General features: G+C 52.1%; 7 protein-coding genes across 7 annotated transcripts; 2 read left to right on the top strand and 5 right to left on the bottom strand.

Moving 5' to 3' along the window:
• Nucleotides 1-1,555: 1,555 nt before the first annotated feature.
• BBA_01164 (Fso1-like protein) lies at nucleotides 1,556-5,177 on the top strand (the record flags this gene model as incomplete). Its single annotated transcript, XM_008596261.1, has 2 exons — nucleotides 1,556-4,643; nucleotides 4,696-5,177. 2 exons carry the CDS (start codon nucleotides 1,556-1,558, stop codon nucleotides 5,175-5,177), a joined length of 3,570 nt encoding a protein of 1,189 aa, XP_008594483.1.
• Nucleotides 5,178-5,589: 412 nt separating this feature from the next.
• BBA_01163 (phosphomannomutase-like protein) lies at nucleotides 5,590-6,575 on the bottom strand (the record flags this gene model as incomplete). The annotated part of the gene is made up of 3 exons (XM_008596260.1): nucleotides 5,590-5,842; nucleotides 5,954-6,411; nucleotides 6,480-6,575. 3 exons carry the CDS (start codon nucleotides 6,573-6,575, stop codon nucleotides 5,590-5,592), a joined length of 807 nt encoding a protein of 268 aa, XP_008594482.1.
• Nucleotides 6,576-7,602: 1,027 nt separating this feature from the next.
• On the bottom strand, nucleotides 7,603-8,637 carry BBA_01162 (uncharacterized protein; the record flags this gene model as incomplete). Its single annotated transcript, XM_008596259.1, has 1 exon — nucleotides 7,603-8,637. One exon carries the CDS (start codon nucleotides 8,635-8,637, stop codon nucleotides 7,603-7,605), a length of 1,035 nt encoding a protein of 344 aa, XP_008594481.1.
• Nucleotides 8,638-10,236: 1,599 nt separating this feature from the next.
• Nucleotides 10,237-11,594, bottom strand: BBA_01161 (WSC domain-containing protein; the record flags this gene model as incomplete). The annotated part of the gene is made up of 4 exons (XM_008596258.1): nucleotides 10,237-10,638; nucleotides 10,728-10,905; nucleotides 11,039-11,160; nucleotides 11,268-11,594. 4 exons carry the CDS (start codon nucleotides 11,592-11,594, stop codon nucleotides 10,237-10,239), a joined length of 1,029 nt encoding a protein of 342 aa, XP_008594480.1.
• Nucleotides 11,595-12,549: 955 nt separating this feature from the next.
• Nucleotides 12,550-13,398, bottom strand: BBA_01160 (ser/Thr protein phosphatase superfamily; the record flags this gene model as incomplete). The annotated part of the gene is made up of 1 exon (XM_008596257.1): nucleotides 12,550-13,398. One exon carries the CDS (start codon nucleotides 13,396-13,398, stop codon nucleotides 12,550-12,552), a length of 849 nt encoding a protein of 282 aa, XP_008594479.1.
• Nucleotides 13,399-13,574: 176 nt separating this feature from the next.
• Nucleotides 13,575-15,510, top strand: BBA_01159 (ser/Thr protein phosphatase; the record flags this gene model as incomplete). Its single annotated transcript, XM_008596256.1, has 4 exons — nucleotides 13,575-13,688; nucleotides 13,745-14,308; nucleotides 14,781-15,072; nucleotides 15,128-15,510. 4 exons carry the CDS (start codon nucleotides 13,575-13,577, stop codon nucleotides 15,508-15,510), a joined length of 1,353 nt encoding a protein of 450 aa, XP_008594478.1.
• A 2,929-nt stretch (nucleotides 15,511-18,439) lies between these two features.
• On the bottom strand, nucleotides 18,440-18,701 carry BBA_01158 (uncharacterized protein; the record flags this gene model as incomplete). The annotated part of the gene is made up of 2 exons (XM_008596255.1): nucleotides 18,440-18,501; nucleotides 18,557-18,701. 2 exons carry the CDS (start codon nucleotides 18,699-18,701, stop codon nucleotides 18,440-18,442), a joined length of 207 nt encoding a protein of 68 aa, XP_008594477.1.
• Between the last annotated feature and the right edge of the window lie 340 nt (nucleotides 18,702-19,041).

Genomic DNA, 19,041 nt, shown 5'->3' with positions numbered 1-19,041 from the left:
CCAGCATGTGCTACCTCAAGAAAGATGAAGCATTCATAATTCGATACTATGCAAAAAATTGTATCAACTATTATTCATCATGACAGACTTCGTGGGGCGGCACTGTGATGCCGTAAACAACACCCAGTGTTTAGTGACGGCCTGACTCAACAGGAGTGACCGATGCGGTCTTGCACCGGGTTGGCGATGTATGAGTCAAAGCTAAAAAAAAGGCAGAAAGTGTCGAGGAAGGAGTGTTTGATCAGAGAAGCTTCAAAAAGAATTGTGACTTTTTTTCTCAATTTTCGGTTGAGCATGTCCACGACGCTGCTTGCGTGCTCCGTTTGTAGGTGGCTAGGTAGTTGATGTGCTGTCGTGCAAACGGCCGGCCGGTCCCGCGTACGGGAGTGAGATGGTGAACACCAATACGATTAACTGTGTAACTTTACTCTCATCGTTACTCCGGGGGGTTGAGCATCCAGGCCAGACAAGCAGGATAATCAAAGTATGGAGCTGGCTTGGCATCAAAGATGAGCGCTTACAACTCATCCAGTCACAAGGCAAAGCGTTGAAAGTTAGGCGCTTACACAGTGGGTCTTTGGGGTTGTGGGCCAATCGGAGAGGGGCAGCTCCGGAGACGGATGGAAAATGCCCCAAAATATCAGTTAGGTGTTGATGACCCACTGGGCCAGTCAAGCACACCACTGTATTTCGCTTTGCAGATGCTGGGGCGCAGCGAGTTGCCGACGCTGTTGGTGGCTGCAGCTGCTCATTATGTGGTTGATTTCTCCCTCTTGACTGGTTGTTACTTTATTAGTGGGCTTTGGCTTTTGTATCGTTGCCGCCCGCGCAAGGTCCCAACGGAGCGAGCCCCCCACCCCCCCTGTCCCGAGATCCTACTGGTGTTTTGAAATGTGGTCGTGAGGGGTTCGTCGGTCACTTGCTGCAGACAGGAGAAGCAAGGCACTCCTCTAGACATATCCCCTCTGGCTACCTAGCAATTCATCACTGTGCTAATTTTGCTGCAGCTCAATCTCACACTCCTTTGTCTGCCCTGGCCCTGTCCAAGCCCCAATGCTACTTCCCCTCAAGCCAAGTGTATGTCCCAGCTCGGCCTCCATACGTAAACCCGCCCAGCCCTCCTACCTCGACTTCTTTTCTGTCCCCCTCTGCACCATATTTCTTTTCTCACAACAGCTACCGTCTGCTGTCTCTCTTGCTATCTCGCTTCATACCGACACTTCTATACCGAAATTCCTCCATCCTTTTATACATCTCTCTTCTCATACGCAGCCGACACATCCAGATCCTAGCGCCCGCGAGGCGGCCTGTTCTGCGGCCCGTTGGAGTCACCCCGCTACACACGATAGCTCGCATTTTTTTTGTATCACGGAAAAGAGGCGACCTGCTGCGCGGCTCTGACTTTCGGTGCCCGCGCACTTGTCTTTCCGGTTCCTAGCCACGGCTACGATTGTCCAGCTCACCGTGTAGATCGCGCTGCGCTGTGCGCCGCCCTCTGCGCTGCTACCCCAACTTTACACCGTACAAGCTCTAAACCAAAGATAACGTCGGAACAATGGAGACGGCGAGCCGTAGCATTCCGGACCAGGAAATGTTCCTCAGCAGACCTGCCCCGAACGATGGAGGCGACAGCCCGACCATCGAGCCTCTGCGCATCTTCAAGCCCAACAGTCCTCAGCCAAACTCGCGCGCTTCGTCCGCCTCGAACAGCAAGCCTGCCTTTCCTCTACCACCGGGTGCCTCCAGCTCTGCCGCGCCTCTGCCGTTTCCAGATGACGACGAGATCCACAGACCGACTCCTGCAAAGCCATACGGAGCAGCATATCTCGACACTGCTCCTCGTCTAGATACCAGTACCCTCAGCCAAAGGCCCGGTCTCGCCCAACGCCGCGGCGCTGCTCCAAAGGTTATCAACTCGCCTTCCAGTCCCGACTCTGACCAAGGTTTGTTCGCTCGCCCGCTCAAAGAACAAGCCCGTCCGGCGGCACAGCCTTCAGTATATTCCAACTACCAAAATAAGACTTACTATCCACCACCTGGAGCTGCTGGTTCATCATCTTCAGCTCCTACTTCAATACCACAGCCCGCAGCTGTCAATCATCTGAAGCAGTCTGAGCAACCCGTCAATCGATTTCCTTCAACCGCCTCAAATTCGACTACCAAAGCCACGCGCGGCTCTCCTCCACCTCCTGAGACCCCTATTGTCGAGCCCGGTGTCATTCCTGGTGGAGGCATCGAGGCTCGCTATGCTGCCTCGGGCATCTCTGGCACCGCCACCCTCACAAGCCTGCAAGCTAGCCAAGCTCAAAGCGCTGCGGCTGCTCAGAGACTCGCCCAGTACGGGAATCAGATGCCTCAAGCCCAGCGACCATGGACACCGACAGAGACACCCGACCAGGCACCCTCGGGCCCTCCCACAGTCTATCAAGGGTCCAATGTCATATCGAGCCCCCAGCCGCAGAGAACCCAAACAGCTCCGCCTCAACAGCCAGCCCAAAGTCAAAGCAACCAGAGCAATCAACAAGTCCAGGTCAGCGTGCTGGAGCAAGACTTCCAACGTCTCGGCACGAGCTCACCACCACCTGCCTACTCCAGCGTCAATCCGGGAGGGAATTCGTCATACCCAAACGATAAGCGCCGGCCGCAACAAAATGGTACTGCTCATCCAGTAGCAGCCGCGACGCAACCAGCTCAGCCAAATGGTGCTGCCACTTCGAGCCAAAAGCCAGCTGCTTCAAGCTCAGCTCCCGCGGCCGCGACCGCGGCAGGTCCCGCCAACGGCGCGCCGCTACTTTCTCCTGCTCTTCAACATCCAGGGCACCCTGCTTTTGCTAATGACCCCCGACCAGAGCAGCCTGCCGCGCCCCAGCAGAGCGCTGCCTCGGCCGAGACTCTATCGATAGGTCCCGGGCCGGCTTCCCCGCCACCGCTTCCGGAAGGTTGGATCGCTCATCTCGATCAGAACTCCGGCCAATATTATTACATTCATGTTGCAACTCAGGCTACACAATGGGAGTTCCCAAAGGGCCCAAACCCGATACAGCCTGAACAGACGCCGCTGTCCCCTACTGCTTCAACGTACGGGAATCCGCTAATGTCCCCGGTATTTGGTAAACAAAGCCTAGCCTCGCCCATGTTTCCTCCTCATACTCCTGGGTATGCTGAGAGCATAATGAGTGTGGCTGTTTCCCAAGCTCCAACTGCTGGATTCTCTGGCCCCCCTCCCTCTGCAGGTGTAGACATGTACCGTGTTCAGCCCACGAATGGTGTCTACTTTGGGCCATATCTACGCTACGTCAATATGGACGTTGAACGTGGAATTTGGTACGGCAGTATAATGATTGTTACGGATTCGCCTCAGCCGCCCACCATTCACATCCACCTCAGTGCTGATCTGTCTCCGAGCCCGAGGCAGCTGGAACCCCATGCGATTTACACGCACCAAAGATGGGGATTCTACAAATACGATATCGATCTTCAGATGGGTGAAGGGGGCACAGAAAGATGGACATATGCTGTTACTTCGCATCTTGGATGCACTCGATACGAATTTGTCGTCGCAGGCCGATATGAATCTGGTTGGAGATTTATTGCCCATTCTGGAAATGACTTTGCTGCCAGTACATCACAAAACGAGCGCGCCAAGCTCGGCGGTATTGGCTTCATGTGGAAAGATGTTTTGCAGAAGAATGTTGATTGTGGAGGTTTTCACGCCCAGCTGGGTCTTGGAGATCAGATCTACGGAGATCGCCTGTGGAAAGAAGTACCTCTGTTGAAGCAGTGGCTCGCCATGAGCGGACGCGATAACAAAAAGGGCACTCAATGGACGGCGCGCCATGAAGAGGATGTATCACACGCCTACTTCCACTACTACACCAGCCATTTTGATCAACCATTTTTACGTGAGGCGTTTGCCCAAATACCTCATGTCCTGCAAATCGACGATCACGACATCTTTGATGGATACGGGTCATATCCTCAGTACATGCAAGCATCTCCGATTTTCAAGAATATTGGCCGCATTGCCACTGAGATGTATCTGTTGTTCCAGCACCATACGACGGTGGACATTATGAGAAACGTCAGAACCGATCACGACATCTTCACCGTCACTGGAACTGGATGGCACTTTGTCAAATATCTAGGCCCTGGTATGGCCGTAGTCGGCACCGACTGTCGATCTGAGCGAACACAGGCGCGAGTAATGGCCGGACCTACATATCAAGGCATCTTTCCAAAGGTGGCGACTCTCCCTCCAAGCGTTCAACACGTGGTGTGGATGGTATCAGTGCCACTCATTTTCCCTCGACTGGAGGCTGTGGAAAGTATTGCCAACACTGTCGCGGCTGGCAAGAAGGCTGTGAACACGACGTACAACATACTCGGCAAGGTTACGAGCTCAGTCGCAGGTGTCGTTGGCGGCAAAGAAGTTGTGGCCCAGGGCTTTTCTCAAGTTAAGAAGGCCGTAGGGAAAACTGGACTCATGGGCAATGTGCTCAACCAGTTTGGGGAGCTTGATATTCAAGAGGTACTCAAAGATTTATGGACTCACGAGACCAAGGACTTGGAGCGCACATACTTTATACGTACTTTGCAAGGAATTGCACAACAAAAAGGGATTCGCATGACATTCCTTTCCGGCGGTAAGCTTGTCGCGACTCTGTCAGACTGTTGATAAAACTAACATCAAATTAGACGTCAATTCGGCTGGCGCTGGCCTTGTCCATGATCCCACCCACCCTGGCGACCACAAGACCATGTACCAGATTATCACCTCGCCAATCGTAGCGGCGCCTCAGGGTGGCTATGTCTTGAAGCTCCTGCACAATCAAAAGACACTCTATGTGCCGCAAAACGGCCAAAAGTCTACCCATGAGGTGTCCGACACCAAGGAAGACATGATGGAGATTTTCCACAATGATGCCAGTGGAGGTGTGCGGGAACTCAAGAAGCTCATGGGACGCAGAAACTATGCGGCTTTTGTGGCGTATGACCACGAGGCAGTTATGGCCCAAAACCAGCCGCCGTTTAGCCCCAGCCCCAGCATCAACAGCTCGCAGCAGGGCTTGAGCAAGCTGAGCCTCGCAGTTGATTTTGTGGTGCAAGGCGATGGGCCTTTTTCAAGCACAACCAAGTATGGGCCGGTAATTATCCCGCATCTCGAGTTTGGCAGATAGCTTTCAAGGGCGAGAACATGTTGGATAGTGGTCTGGCGTCTTGTGATGGTTGAGATGGCAATGGCAGTTTTGGATATATATACCTTGGGATTTGTGCGCTGTGTAAGCTGAGTGGGGAAATGATGTTGCTATTGGCTACTCTTTATGTAATTTCTTGATGACGTCTTGGATCATGGTTGATAAGTAGGAGCAAGCATCGAGTTAGATGAGAAGCATGTTGCAAATCACCACAACGTGGCTTTCAAGTTATGAATTAGGTTGTATATGTTGTCATGATTTATATGTTGTCGTTTGATGTCTGGTGCCATTTCTCAGTCACCGTTCTGAGCTGGCTCTCTCCATCCTCGACACGAGCTTGAGTGTTTCTTTTGCACGTTTGCTCGTCGTGCACTTTTTTTTCTCTTGTTTCTGCTTACAGGCCAAAGACCTCCTTGAGAATGGTCATGGTGTCCTCGGGGCCCTTGACCGAGTGACCGATGGTGCGGGGGTCCTCGTAGATTTCGTAGTCGTTGCCGCCCTTGGCCGTCTTGTCGCCGAAAAAGTGAATGTTCTTGTAGGCGATGCCGTTGGGCTTCTTGGCCTCGTCTTCGAGGTGCTTGAGGCAGTACGTCTTGTCCCAGCCGGTAGGGAAGACGTCAAACGAGATTTGGCCTCCAATGGAGAATCTATATTGTTTCATTTGACCAGTTTAGCAATCAGTCATGTCCCGAGAGAGAGGTGAGAGACGAAGAGGGAAGATGGAACGAGGAAGGGGAAAAAAAAAAAAAAAAACGTACGTCAGGCCCCAGTGCCCAAACTTTTCCTTGAGCACCTCCACAAACTTTTCGCGCACCTTGGCCTCTTTATCATATTGCTCGAATTCGTTGCGCTCCTTGTTGCTCGCGTTGCGGCCGATGGGGCTGATATTGATCATGCCGTTGCGAAACTCGATAAAGGTGCCGCGCTTGACGGGAAGCTGCAGGTCGGCGACGTAGCGCAGCACAAAGTCGGCGAGCTCCTGGTAGCGGGCCTCGCCGATCCACTGGATGAAGCTGTTGGACGGCAGCGCCTGGCCGAGCTTGAACGCGGTGAGGCCGTTTTCCGAAAAGCAAAAGTCAAAGAGCGTCGTGACGGGTGCGCCGGCGGGCCCGCCGAGCTGCTCCTCCTGCTTGGCGAGGTCGGAGCCGCCGACGAAGCCAATGGCGCACTTTTGGCGCAGGGCGCGCAGGATGGCGAGGATCTCGGGGGAGGCGCCCTAAAGGGGGTGGTGGTGGTGGTGGTGGTTAGCTGGAAAGGGAGAGGTGATGGGGGGGGAACGCGTACGAGGCGGGCGGGCGTCAAGGTGCCGTCGACATCGAAGAGGCAGATAGTGTCTTTGAGAGGACGCTCCTCGAGGGGGGGGTAAGTTGCGTCGGCCATGATGTTGTTGCGCGGAGGGGGGGATAGGAAGCAGGATGGAGGGGTTCGTTTATGTCTGTAGTGGTCAGCGCCCAATTGATGGGTTCGAGAGCGGGGAAGCAAAAGTTGGCCAAGGGAATGGCTTCGTACTTGTAAGAGTCGTCGCTCCTCGTCTATCAGGAACAGGTTGGGGAGGAGGAGGAGGAGGAGGAGGGAGGAGCTCAAAAAGACAGAGTTGATGTTCTAGTTCAGGAGATAACGAGAGGAGGGGTTCAATTGGAGGGGTAGCTTTTGGGCGGTGTGTGGGCGCGGGCTGAGCCACTAATCGGCGGGCGGCCTGGGGGCATGTGTCTCGGAAGTACAATGAGGGGAACCAAACCTCCTTCCTTATTTATTAGCAGGCCGCTAATTATAACCATTACCTATTAGGAATGATTATCCGTAACTAGTTACAGCAGTAACTTGAAGATCAACGGCCACGTAAATACAATGTTAGAAACAGCCTTGTCGTGGCGGAGCAGCTCCTCTTCATCTCATTCGAGCCTAAAAAACACGTAGAAATCTCTTGGTTTCTGCTCGAGGTGACTCACGTCATGGCCTCGTGCAATCCTTCCTCTCTTCAAGTACACGCTGGCCTTGCCAGTTGTGGCTGAGCCCCCCTGTATTTTTGCACCATTAAACATTGAACGAGCATTGAACTTGTATTTATCCTCCCCATTCTTCACATTCAAATTTATACAAATTACGTTAAAAAGTAGTGTAGTCATAAGAAGCAGAGTGTAAAAAAAAAAAAAAAAAAAAAGAACTCCAAACGTTTCAATAACAAGTCGATCCAACATCAATCTAATTCTCGTCCCCCGATAGGAAGTGTACAAATTGTCATGTCCCAACAGATTATATGTCCCTCTTTCTCTCACAAAAGAGGGAAACGCCATTCGAAGATAACTTGACAACCTCATACTGTTTATCTCGTCTAGGCATGCCCCTTGCGCGCGAATCGCCCGTCGTGCGCAAACTCTCTCACGCCCTTGACCGAACTCACAAACGCTTACAGGTTGCCAGTAGGCAGGACCTTCCCCCCGGTCACGTCAACGCCGGTAGTATCCTGGAGGGCAGAATCGACACTGCCAGTGGGCTCGGCAATGTTGTCGGCCAGAGTGACGCCAGAGGCCACGGCGTCGGTGACTTTGTCAACGGCACCAGTGGGCTTGGCGTCTACGTTGTGAGCGTCGACCAGGGCATTAGCGTTCACATCAACAGGCGAGTTAGCGAAGGGGTGGACCTTGGCATGGACATCGTTGTCGACGAGCTGGCCCACGACGCCCTTGGCGTTGGCATCCAGGTTGCGGGCATCAACAGTCTGTTCGGCGGCAGCGCCAGTAGTCTGGTCAGCGACAGCGCCAGTAGTCTGCTCAGCGACAGTGTCAACAGTTTGGTGAGCGACAGATTCGACCGTCATTTCGGCGTGGCGAGTGTCAATCACGGCATCAAGATTAACATCGGCAGGTGGCTTGGCAAAGGGTTGGGCCTTGGCCTTGGCGTCGGCTTCGGCGAGCTGGCCCACGATGCCCTTGGCCTTGGCGTCCAAGTTGCGGGCATGAACATTGGTAGCGTCGGCTTTGATATTGACGTCGGCCGTGTGATCAGTGGCGAGGAAATTGTAATTGGGAAGGACAACGCTGGCTTTCTGCTCGCCGTCGCGGCCGACAATGCTGCCAGGCTGGCCGACAGCACCGGTGAGGCCCTTGGTGAGGTCGTTGACGGGGGCAATGTTTCCAGGGATAGCGTTTCCGGGGATGACGTTGCCGAGGCCGTCCTTACCAGTCACGGGCTGGAGGACGTCGCCGATGATGTCACCGCCGATCGGGGCATCGCGGCCGACGATGCTGCCAGGCTGGCCGACAGCACCGGTGAGGCCCTTTGCGAGGTCATTTCCGGGGACAATGTTTCCGGGGGCGACGTTACCGAGGCCGGCCGTATTAGTCACGCTCTCGAGGGCGCCGCCGAGGTCGCCGCCGACAGGGGCAGCCAGGGCCGAGCCGTATAAGCTGGCGAGCAGGAAGCTGGTAGTCGAGACCTTCATATTTACTCTTTGAAAGGCTTTTTGCGGCTCTGAAAGGTGAAATCTCTTGGGTATATAAAAAGATGAAGGAAGTGCAGGAAAGGCTCGTAAGAGTGATGCGGCAGCAAGTGAGCGTATTGGGGTAAGTGATACAATGAGCAATGCAGAGCAATAAAGGCAAGAGATCTGGAAGCAATGTAGAAGGGTTCTCAGCATTAAGATATATACTCGTCCGAATCATCCCCCGTCTCCTTTGCTATTCGCCAACTTTTGTTCAGCTCTTCTCCACTGCTCGGTTCGGAAGATTTTCTTCGTCATTGCCGCCTCTGAGACCAATTCATTTTGTTCTTTTCATGGACGCAGCTCACGGGTCAAACACTCCAGCCTCGGGTCGGCATTGTTCGTTCCGACACGGCTCGTGAGACATTCACGACAGATTTCAGTCGGATCTGCAAGCGCACCACGTAGGTGGAAATTGCCATGCACTGATCAAGTGATGTCTCCCGCGTCAATGTGAGCTTGAGAATGACAGCAGGTACTTTTGGGTGCGTCAGGAGTACGGCGTACAAAGATTATCTTTCAGCTCAATGTGTTTTGGTGGGCTTTATGTATCAGCAATCACTTATCGTTGAACGGACATTCACCTCAGTACTTTGACAATATAAAATTGCACCTAGAATTCCGTATGCTGAAAGTGCAAGCATCACGGCGGTGCCAGCCCTACCCGTCTCTTCAATTCGCCGAAATAATCCCAGCAGAATGCTAATGTATACGGATCTATACTTTTTACTTTGTATGCCGTACGGATACGGAGTAAAGGTCGCGTATTAGACAATGTCTTGGACGCATCTCATTTCATATGCATGATGTAGGGCTTTGCGCACAGACATGCCTTGCTTGACGGCGACCATCATTTACAACTTCGAATAGAGAAAGAAGAGGTCGCAAGGGACTAAATGGACGAAAACCGTGACGGTTTTTGATCCAAATTCCCAACAATAGCCATCTGCTCACAGATTTAAGCCCCATGACACTACGCACAGCAGTCTTTGCGCTGCACCTTGTCATCTTGGAAGTGAGACTTTTTATATTACTGGAAACTTCCCTTTGCATGGGATCTTCCGCTTCTTTTCATGACAATGTGACTTTGATAACAAGTCTCATGTATACGCCACCGAGAAGGATGACGAATTTCGTGGAAGATCACAGAATCAGCCCAGATCTCTCTTTTCCCCGCGTGTCTGGCGTCGATCAACACGTCAATCAACATGTCGATGAAGCTTCTGCAAAAGGGGAAAGGGGGCTGATTTTTTTTGTTTTTTTTTGCGTCGCCTGCATCAAGGCTTGCCAGGTTACTTGCTTTGCATGTTACTTGCTTTGTAGTGGTCTAATCATTCTCACGATATGTACATGTTGTCTATGGTGATGATGAATAACAAGCACAAGCAACGAAAATATTCCACAAGTGCAGAAATCGCAGTATTCAGTGTCGCACAACAACATGTCCGCCGCATCGCTTTGGCCAACTGGAGCATCCCGAGAATAATTCTCTGCCGTCGCTTAGCATCACGCGCGCCCCTGCCCCTGCCATGTCTACCTTTCCCATCTGCTTCGCCCCCTTCATACCGGGTCCCCGGTAACCGGGTTGTTGCCAGGAAGCCTGTCCAGCGGCCCCTGCTTGCCGACCGGCTCCGCAGGCTCGGGCACCTCAACCTGCTGCTTGCTCGAGTGGCCGGGGCTCCCGTCCGGGCCGACATTGAGGCTGCAGGCGCCATCATCGACGCCTCGGGGCCCTGTGCAGGTGGCGATGGCGTCGTCGAGGCGCTGCTGGTCGGTCCAGCCCTGCAGGTAGTCGCCGTGGAGGCCGTAGCCTGTCGGGTCGCCCATGGCCCACACGAGGCGGTTTGGGTCCTCGAGGGAGCCCGTGTCGTAGAAGAACTCGTAGAACACGGACAGGATTGCCGTTGGGTGCGACGCCGGGCACACGCCAAAGTTGTATGCGCCGACGGCGGGAAACGCCATCTTTGTAACACGGGGGTCAGCATACCGGCTGTAGATCGGGGGAGGGAAGTATGCGCCGGAAATGGCGAGGAAATGGATTCGCAACTTACATGATCTTTATGATTGCTGCTGTCGAGGTTTTGGCCGTCCCAGCAGGAAGGGAAGAAGGTCTCGGCACGCATGCGGCCACACGGCAGGCGGCTCATGTGAGGCGTCTCACCCTCGTTGGGTCCTTCGAGACAGACATGGGAAATGGCTTGCTGTGCGAGGCTAGATTGATCGTATGTTCTGAGTGAGATGTAGGATTAGTAGTCCGTACCCGGGGTATATTTACAATGTGCCAATGGCCTTGCTCACTCGGGCAGAACGGCCATCCCGAATTGGACCAAGAGCGATTCATGCACCACTGCCTCCTACGTACCTGAGGAAAGGGTCTCCAGTAATCATTCGAAGACCTCGCGGGGGAGCAATTGGCGCAGTTGCATTGTTGCAGTTTTGTCTGCCCGGCGCATAGTCGCATGCACGTTTGATGTAGTAGGCCGCCTAGAGTGTTGCGGTCAGCATCCGGAGTTAAGACGGCAACTACGAACGGGTGCTTCGACGAATAGAGACACACAAGATAGCTTTCTTAATGTTCCTCTCAGACTCACATTGCCCTGCATAGTGACCAGCTCAAAGCGCCCATCGTGCCGCTGGTGGTACAGCTGCGGCTGCCAGTAGTTGCTCTTGTCGAGGAGCTTGTCGCAGGTCGTTGCGCGTGCGCTGCGCGCCTGCTCGTTGCTCTGCGTCTGCTGAAAGGCAGTGCCGCCAGTGACGACGTGGACGTGCGGTGAGATCTGGCCCGGCGAGACGATGGGATCGCCGCGCTGAATCGTCAGCGGGGAACAGTTGACGGTGAAAAGCTGTGCTTGAGCCGTGCTGCCCAGCGCGGCGGCGACGGCCAGCGCGGTGGTGAAGAGTGACCAATTTGAGGGCATCGCGGGACGAGATCATTAACAAGAAGAAACGAAGAACGGAGACGGTATCAAGGATTTGCCGTAGACGACGGCGAGCAAACGGTCAGCAAAGGTTGGCTGGTCACATATTACCGTTCCGGAGGCTGGGTTTTGTCTTTTATATCTTCGTCAAACCCAGCATTTCCTTTTCCGGCGTCTTATCATTTTCATCCCATCTTACACATGACCATTTGATCAATTATGCCCTCGGAGCCTACCATCCCGTGCAACATGGCTCCGCTTCGTCAGCCCTCCCGTCTTACGCCAACACTATGGTCAGCAAAGAGCCGGAAAAGGCAAGATGAAATGATTAGCGTTGAACTTGTTCTGTTCTACTCGTACAGATCAGTAGGCGGCGAAATATGAACTAGAGTGATGGCAGTTCTCGTGGGGGTAGTTCATGAGCGGATGCTGTGGAGGCTATTGGGAGTTGAAAGAACATGGCTTCGGAAAGGCAAGGTTGCATGGATTGGTGAGGAATGAGTAAATCGATGGGGATCAGAGTTTAGAGGCAGAGACACAAAAGGGAAAAGGATGGGACAATGCCTTTGTTCTGCATTCGTAGTAAGGAAAAAGAACACAGTGATAGCGAGGTAGGGATTGTACGGGGCTTGTATTGAGATCCTACTGTTAGAGTTTTGGCTAAGACGCGCTAGACAATATATCAAATACTGTTCAGCTAGTAGTTCAACTGAGTGGCGGGTCTTACTTAACTGATAAAGCGATACTCAATAGCGTGGACCTTTAACTGGACTGATTACACGACCAACTCGCTTCGTTGGGGGGCTAGACTCACTCAGTTTAGCCACTAGACAATTGCACTGGCACAAGTGTCTTTCTGAATTGTAACAGTTCACTGAAGAGAGGTGTGTACTCAAGCACTCAGACACGGCGGGTGTGGCAGTGGTCACAGCCTTGTGCGGGGGGTGATATTGTGTTAATTGGTAATCACTTTGGCAAGATCAAAGTATTTGCTCTCGTGTCTTTTGCTCCGGCGGGGATCCGAAGACAGTGGCATGACATAGCCACGCTGATTTGCAACAATTCGCACGCCTTTGCGCGATACATCCGTCGAGTAATGTGTGTGGCCAAATACCCAGGTCTTGACAATGCTCCAGTCCCCCGACACCAACATGTCGGTGGCAAACGCCGAGGACCACGGGTTATCTGCGTGGTCGGGGTGCGAAGTTCCCTCGAGGCACGGCGCATGGTGTGTGACAACAAGTAAGTTTCTAGGGTTCTGCAGTTGAGCTGCTGCCAGGTTGGCGACTTCCTCGCGGAGCCATGCAGCCTCTTCAGCATGGACGCTGTTGTGCATGGCAGGAGTCCAATCGCTAATTTTCTTGAAATCTTTCACTCTAGCTTGCACGACGCTGATTTTGTCATCTGGTATAAAGGACCACAATGTACAGCCAAGAATAGACAGGTTAGAGTGTGGGCTATCCCAGCGCGTTTTGTCTAGGAGGACAAGTCGTCGGGCCAGACAAGGTTCATTGGTGAGACGTCGTGCTGTATCCAGTGCATCATGATAGGTCATGCCATAGAATTCGTGGTTGCCTAAAACAAGGAAGACGGCTTCGAAACGTGATGTTTGGGCTTGGAGAAATGCCAGATAGTTATCGTAATCGACCAGGCGCCCGATATCACCAGCTAGAAGCAGATAGGGGGCGATGCTTGGAAAAGTAAAGGACGCGTATTGCTGACCGATTTCGAGATGCAAATCAGAGAGTACCTGTATTCGATTGTACCACGATCGGCGCAGAAGCCTTGAGAAAAAAGACTTCATTCTGTCTGCGGGATAGTTGTGACAGTCGGAGCTCTGAATCGCAAGGTCGAACCTGTACTGTAATAATAGCTGCTGGACGGCACGTGCTAGTGACGGGTGTGGGTCCGGACGGTTTTGACAGGAGGCGGCTGGGCTGGTGCAAAGCGCAAGCAGGACAAGAAGTTACCTGACATCCCATGGGGCAGCTCTCCATGACGCTCGCAACGGTCGTGAGCCGTATCCTCGGGGAATACGGGATTCCATTATGCATCATCGGGGAGCTCGCATTGAACTATTATAACGTTCCGCGGGTTTGTTATGTGCGTAAATCGTCTATCTATGATATCTCATTAACAAGGTGGAATAGGACTTGGAAGTATGTGTCCCAAAGGGAAGCTCTATTATCGCGGCCTCCATGCTATGTCTGTCTGGCTTTTTTCAGCCCTTTGATACAAAAGAAGCGATCAACAACTATACAGAGTACAAACGGGGCTTCCCCCGCTTGATCACAACGTTGTTGGAAGGCAAACAGCGATCTATCATCATCTTCACGGCCAATGTCTATGGGTTGGAGCCTCTCGAGCAAAAGACTTTACAATCTCGAGGCGTAGACGGGAGCTTTAGCAAAGAAATCGCCGATGTACCTTTGGAAGAGATAGCGACTCTGCCACTGCCTCGACTGGCCCCATTCTTGGCCGGCTTGGCCACCAAATTTATCTTGACGCAAGATGATAATGCCATGATTGCTGTTGAACAACTGGTCGACGGGATGAACCTGGATGAAAGCTGGGTAGATTCGCAGCTCGCAGACTACCCACAAGCAGTACGCGACATGATTACTGGACTGATAAATGGCAAACAGTCCAGAATTGACTACTTCTCGGATAATCAGGTCACATGCTTCATTCGTGACGAAACAGAAGCGGCGCATGTGAGATCAATTGTCGGATACATTTGATGCTCAGTACTCATTCAGTTAATATATTGGGAGCAATGTCGTGGCAGGCACTTTGTTTGCAGTTGGTCCGATCGACCGATTGATCTAAGCTCTTCAACGTCGCTGCATACTCTCTGCGGCAGAAATTAGGGAGGCAGCTGCTACTACTTTATTTAACCCGCGTTCACTTTACTGTGAGGCAGAAACGTTTTGTACAATGCGGTCTCGTTGCACGGTCGCATGGCTAGGAAGCTTAGCTGGAGGAGTTATTACTCCGCATCGCTGCATTGCTCTATTACTGCTGCCTGCCAATGAGGCTGCACACAGAAGTTATAAGCGCTGGTTGTGTCCACGCACCAAAGCCACAAAAGTGTTGGGCCGGAAAATCTCGCAATCATCACCAGAATCTTCTTTTCCCATCACTAGAAAAGAATATCTGCTTGTCCAATCGCAGCCATGATTCCAGGACCGCCTCAATGACGCCGCCATAGCCCTAAATCGAGCGTTCAGTGAACGTAATATAGCCTTTGGAATTTTCGGAGGCTACGCAATCAACATATTCGGAGGCTACCGAGTGACGAAAGACATTGATTGCATTGCATCGGTGACCAAGAATGAGGTGATCAAGGTGCTCGACGGGCGGCACGGATTTGAAGCCGTGCCACAGAGCCGCCAAGACTATGTTGCCTTCCTCTGGTCCAATCAGCCAAATAAAAGCAACTCAGTCTTGGTGGAGATTTTTTGCGAGCTATTTCCAGGTAAGTAGATGCCTTTGCTGATCGAACAAGCATCTCTAAATGAGAGACATGGCAGGAGCCGAGCATTCGATGGCAAGCCTGCCGCTTCAAAGCATGGCCATCCGTGGCGCAGCTCTAGGAGATGGCACGTCTAACTTTCTCCCGACATTCTACTTGTTCAAAGGAAAGCTTCGTGCTGCTGCTACCCGAGCTAAATATCATGATACGGCGGATCTAAGGCTGCTAGAGGGCACGTATGGAGACGAGATAAAATCGCTATGCAAAGGCCTCAATCTGAACTATGTCGGGCTTGCCATCAAGAGGTATCCAGAGCTTGAGCGGCTTTTCGAAAGACTGGGAGTGGACGTGCCGAAGGCCAAGGAAGTGACAAAAGACGCCGACCTCGGCAATCTTCCTCCTCCTGCGCCCGGCGATGTTCAGCGCGGTCTGCTTGCGTAAGGCTCTTTCGATTATGCGCATACTCATTCTTCATGTCGCGAGGGAGATATCGTTGAAGAAGAGGATACCTGCCGGCGCTTGCAAGGTCTTGTCAGCCCCGATACAAAATCATTGCTCAATTTCTCTAACGCGCCCCTGAACAACTTTTCAACTCTCTCATCCCCGACTAATGGTTCCTGATGGACAACATTACTGTGCAAATTCTTGATGTTAGATGCAGATAGCACCAGAATAGTGGCCTTCCAAGTGTCATTTAGCCTCAGAAGGGAGTAGCGATAGCCCCAGCGGAAATAAACTAGTTTCAAATACACATACATATATACATGGATATATATGTATATAGCGAATCAAAATTAACTCATTATACATGTGTAAGGCCAGACCTGAACGTACGTCGGGCTGAAGCGTGTCCAGGTGCGCAATGGCGCCTATCAGATGTGCAAAGAGAAGAAGCCAAAGTGCGTGTGGGATCCGGCCCTGTAAGCACTCTCTAGCTCTCTCCTGTCTGTGTAGTGTTGGCCGTTTAAATATCGGTCCCGGTAAGCAGGTCTTCAAAGCTTGCCCATAATAGCTGTTTCGAGTAATGGTGTTCGGTCGGCTCGTCCTAGAGCCTCTGTGCCTGTTGAGCATAAAATCGCCTAATAAGCGACAGTCATTGCGACATTTGAGCCTGGTCCAATTATGCAATCTGAGACGCACCACATAAAAAAAAAAAAAAAATAACGATGGAACATTTTCTTACCTAGAGCCTAAAGGCTGTCTCCAACATCAGTCAGGACCATTGATCCGATTATTTATTCTCAACTAGCACTTAGCCGCTAGTCACAGCATTGTCTGCGACCCTTCTTGCAACAGTGATTGAACGCGATTGTTTCATCCTGAGCATACTGCTCTAATAACCCCTCGCCTTATTGGCTTGATGTCGGTTATAGTAACCTTTAGATCACGTCCCGCTTTCGAGAAGATCACAACCGCGGATGTAATTTGTATTAAAACAGCATGGTTACAAAAGCATAGTTGCAAAGGCATACAGAAGTGGGTATTGAACAAAAAAAAAGAATCATCAAAGATTTTTCTTCAAGCCCTGTATTGCACGTCTTTGTTCTGACAAGAGAGTGGTCATAATTCGGCTACATAGGCAGGTCGGCCGCTAATTGATCAGGCTCTCATGGCAATGCGAAACTAAATGCGGGGAACACAGACTGGACGATGGAGCCTGTGATGTGGTGATAATTGGTCCATGGATGGGCCATGGGCTATCAAGCAACATGTCCAATGGCGTCGAGGGCCAGCGCCGAATTGGGAAGCCAGGGCGGTTCGAGTCACGATCATCATGTCGTAGTTGACGTACCCTAGAACACTTGCACGCATTTTGTCTGGCGGATTTGGCCAGAGTTCTTGGGAAAGCCAGGGCAATTGAGTTTTGTCCTTGCTCTTAGGGCAGTTTGCGTCTGATGGCTCCGTGTTTTTTTTTTTTTTTGACATCGACGATGAAGCTGACACGGACAATGCGGCCGCGAACTATGCGGAAATGTCTTTGCAGACAGCTGTCTGTATGACAGCTAGTTTGGACTAGTTTGCCGCAGAAGCAGACAAAAGAGCCGCAAGGATAATACAGCGCACTTTCTATCCACGCTCAACTTGAGCGAAAACAGACAGATCTTGATGAGGAGTAGCCACCAGAAACGGTCGCAGTTTCTCGCGCTGTGTCGGATGACCTCACGCAATGATTGGGGGCGAAACTGCGCCAACCAATATTGGCTCACCGACTTTTACAAAGCATCTTGAGCCACTGGCCAGCCACGTCTGCTGAACCCAGAGCCCGCCATATCTCTAGGAACGCACGCATTCGACCCTCTCACGTGGCGAGGTATAAAGCACAGATAAGAAATCCAAAGGAGAGATGTATGCATCTCAATACCGAGAGTCGCTTGACAAGTCGTCTCGGGCGAAGCATTGTATTATCGGCGAGGTTATCATCGCATCACAAAGTACGCGGCGGAGGCATCACCTCGCAGCTGCCCAAGAGTGGAGACTCGGCATTCAGGATGACGTTCTGCAGTCACTGCCTGAATGAAGGCTACTATCGGAACGGAGTTTCTCGCGCTTCACATTGCGTAGCGTGATTGGGCATGTTGAGCTGGATGGAACAGTCTTCTTGACTACAACGGCTGAGCCCGACGAATGGGTGGTGATAGAAGCCCAAGCCCACGACGCATCGTCACGGCGCGACACAGAATTGAACCCTTTTTTAGGCATGATGCCAGGTCCGTAGGGGGGTCAGTGCCTGGGCTCCCGCGTAGGCTTGCAGCGACGGTTGGGTGGTACTTGGCGGGCGATTTTGGCGATGAGACGTACTAATGCGTGATGGCAACTTACGCAAGATGGTGTGCAGCACTGCCGCGTTAGTTAGATTGATTAGAAAGTGCCAGCTCAGAAAACCATTCAGGTATACACGCCCGGAGGCACCACGCCGATCGCTCCCTGAAGGGGCGGGATCATTTGCTTTTTTTCAACAGTGAATGCCAGCAACGCAACAGGCTCATGATAGCCGGGCAAGGTAGTTATTATTAGCACTTGCAAGCTACCCAGTAATTTTAGCTCATCGAATGGCGGTAGGGAGCCATGCTTTGCGAGGCGGAAGAGCATCGAATTTGGCATCTTTGTTTTGTCACGAGTATCATTTTTCCTGTTCCTTGTGCCTCGCCAGAAGATTTCTGACATTGCAGCACAGTAGGATGACGGGCTGGACGGCCGTGGTGTAGCGTGGTGTAGCGTGGCGGTGGGAGGGGAGATGAGGTGTGGTAGGCAGGCAAGCAGAGTATGCATCAGCTCTTTCTGGACAAGAGGTTGCGGGCAAAGTAAATTTGAACGTGAAGATGAGCGAGCGAGCTGAGAGAACCTCGTGACGAATTGATCAGTTTTGTGTTCAAGTGCAAGAGTAAACAGAGTTCACAATATGCGTTGGCAGCTGGCGGAACAGTCTGCCAGCTGGGAGCGGTCGGTCAGGTATTAAAAAGTGGAACAACAAAGGCACTCAACTTACTTGGCACACGGCGCTCAGCCTCAGACAGCCAATGAGGGGCCTTGGCAGAGGCAGTGGCTCGTGTAGCCCCACATGCGAGCTGAATCAGCCAGTCACAGGTCTTGAAAAACTGTGGCCCCCCATCCCTCAAATCATGTTGAGGCATTTTGGTTTTCTCCTCTTGCACGGTCCAATCAAGTCTGCCCACCTCTTGTTTTACTTTCTTTGCTGCCAACGGCCAAAAGCACTCACTGGTTGCACAGAGGAAGCACTTGGCTGTACAAGCACACGGACAACGCATACGCGCGGTCGGAAATTAAAACGAGTTGATCGAGGGGAATAGGATATCTGGACGAATTAGCTTTACGCAAAGCAGCAGTGCCGTACACACGCATAAAGGTACGTACTGACAGCATTGGACTACCAACGGGCGGAACCCTGGGCCAACCAGGATGCGAGGTGTCCCGCTCCACACCCGAGTTTGGTCCGAGGAGGCCCTGTTGCCT

The sequence above is a fragment of the Beauveria bassiana genome, assembly GCF_000280675.1.
Source record: "Beauveria bassiana ARSEF 2860 unplaced genomic scaffold BBA_S00002, whole genome shotgun sequence".
NCBI classification, from domain to species: domain Eukaryota; kingdom Fungi; phylum Ascomycota; class Sordariomycetes; order Hypocreales; family Cordycipitaceae; genus Beauveria; species Beauveria bassiana.
The sequence above is the reverse complement of the archived record's forward strand: the minus strand, read 5'-3'. Positions and strand labels throughout refer to the sequence as shown.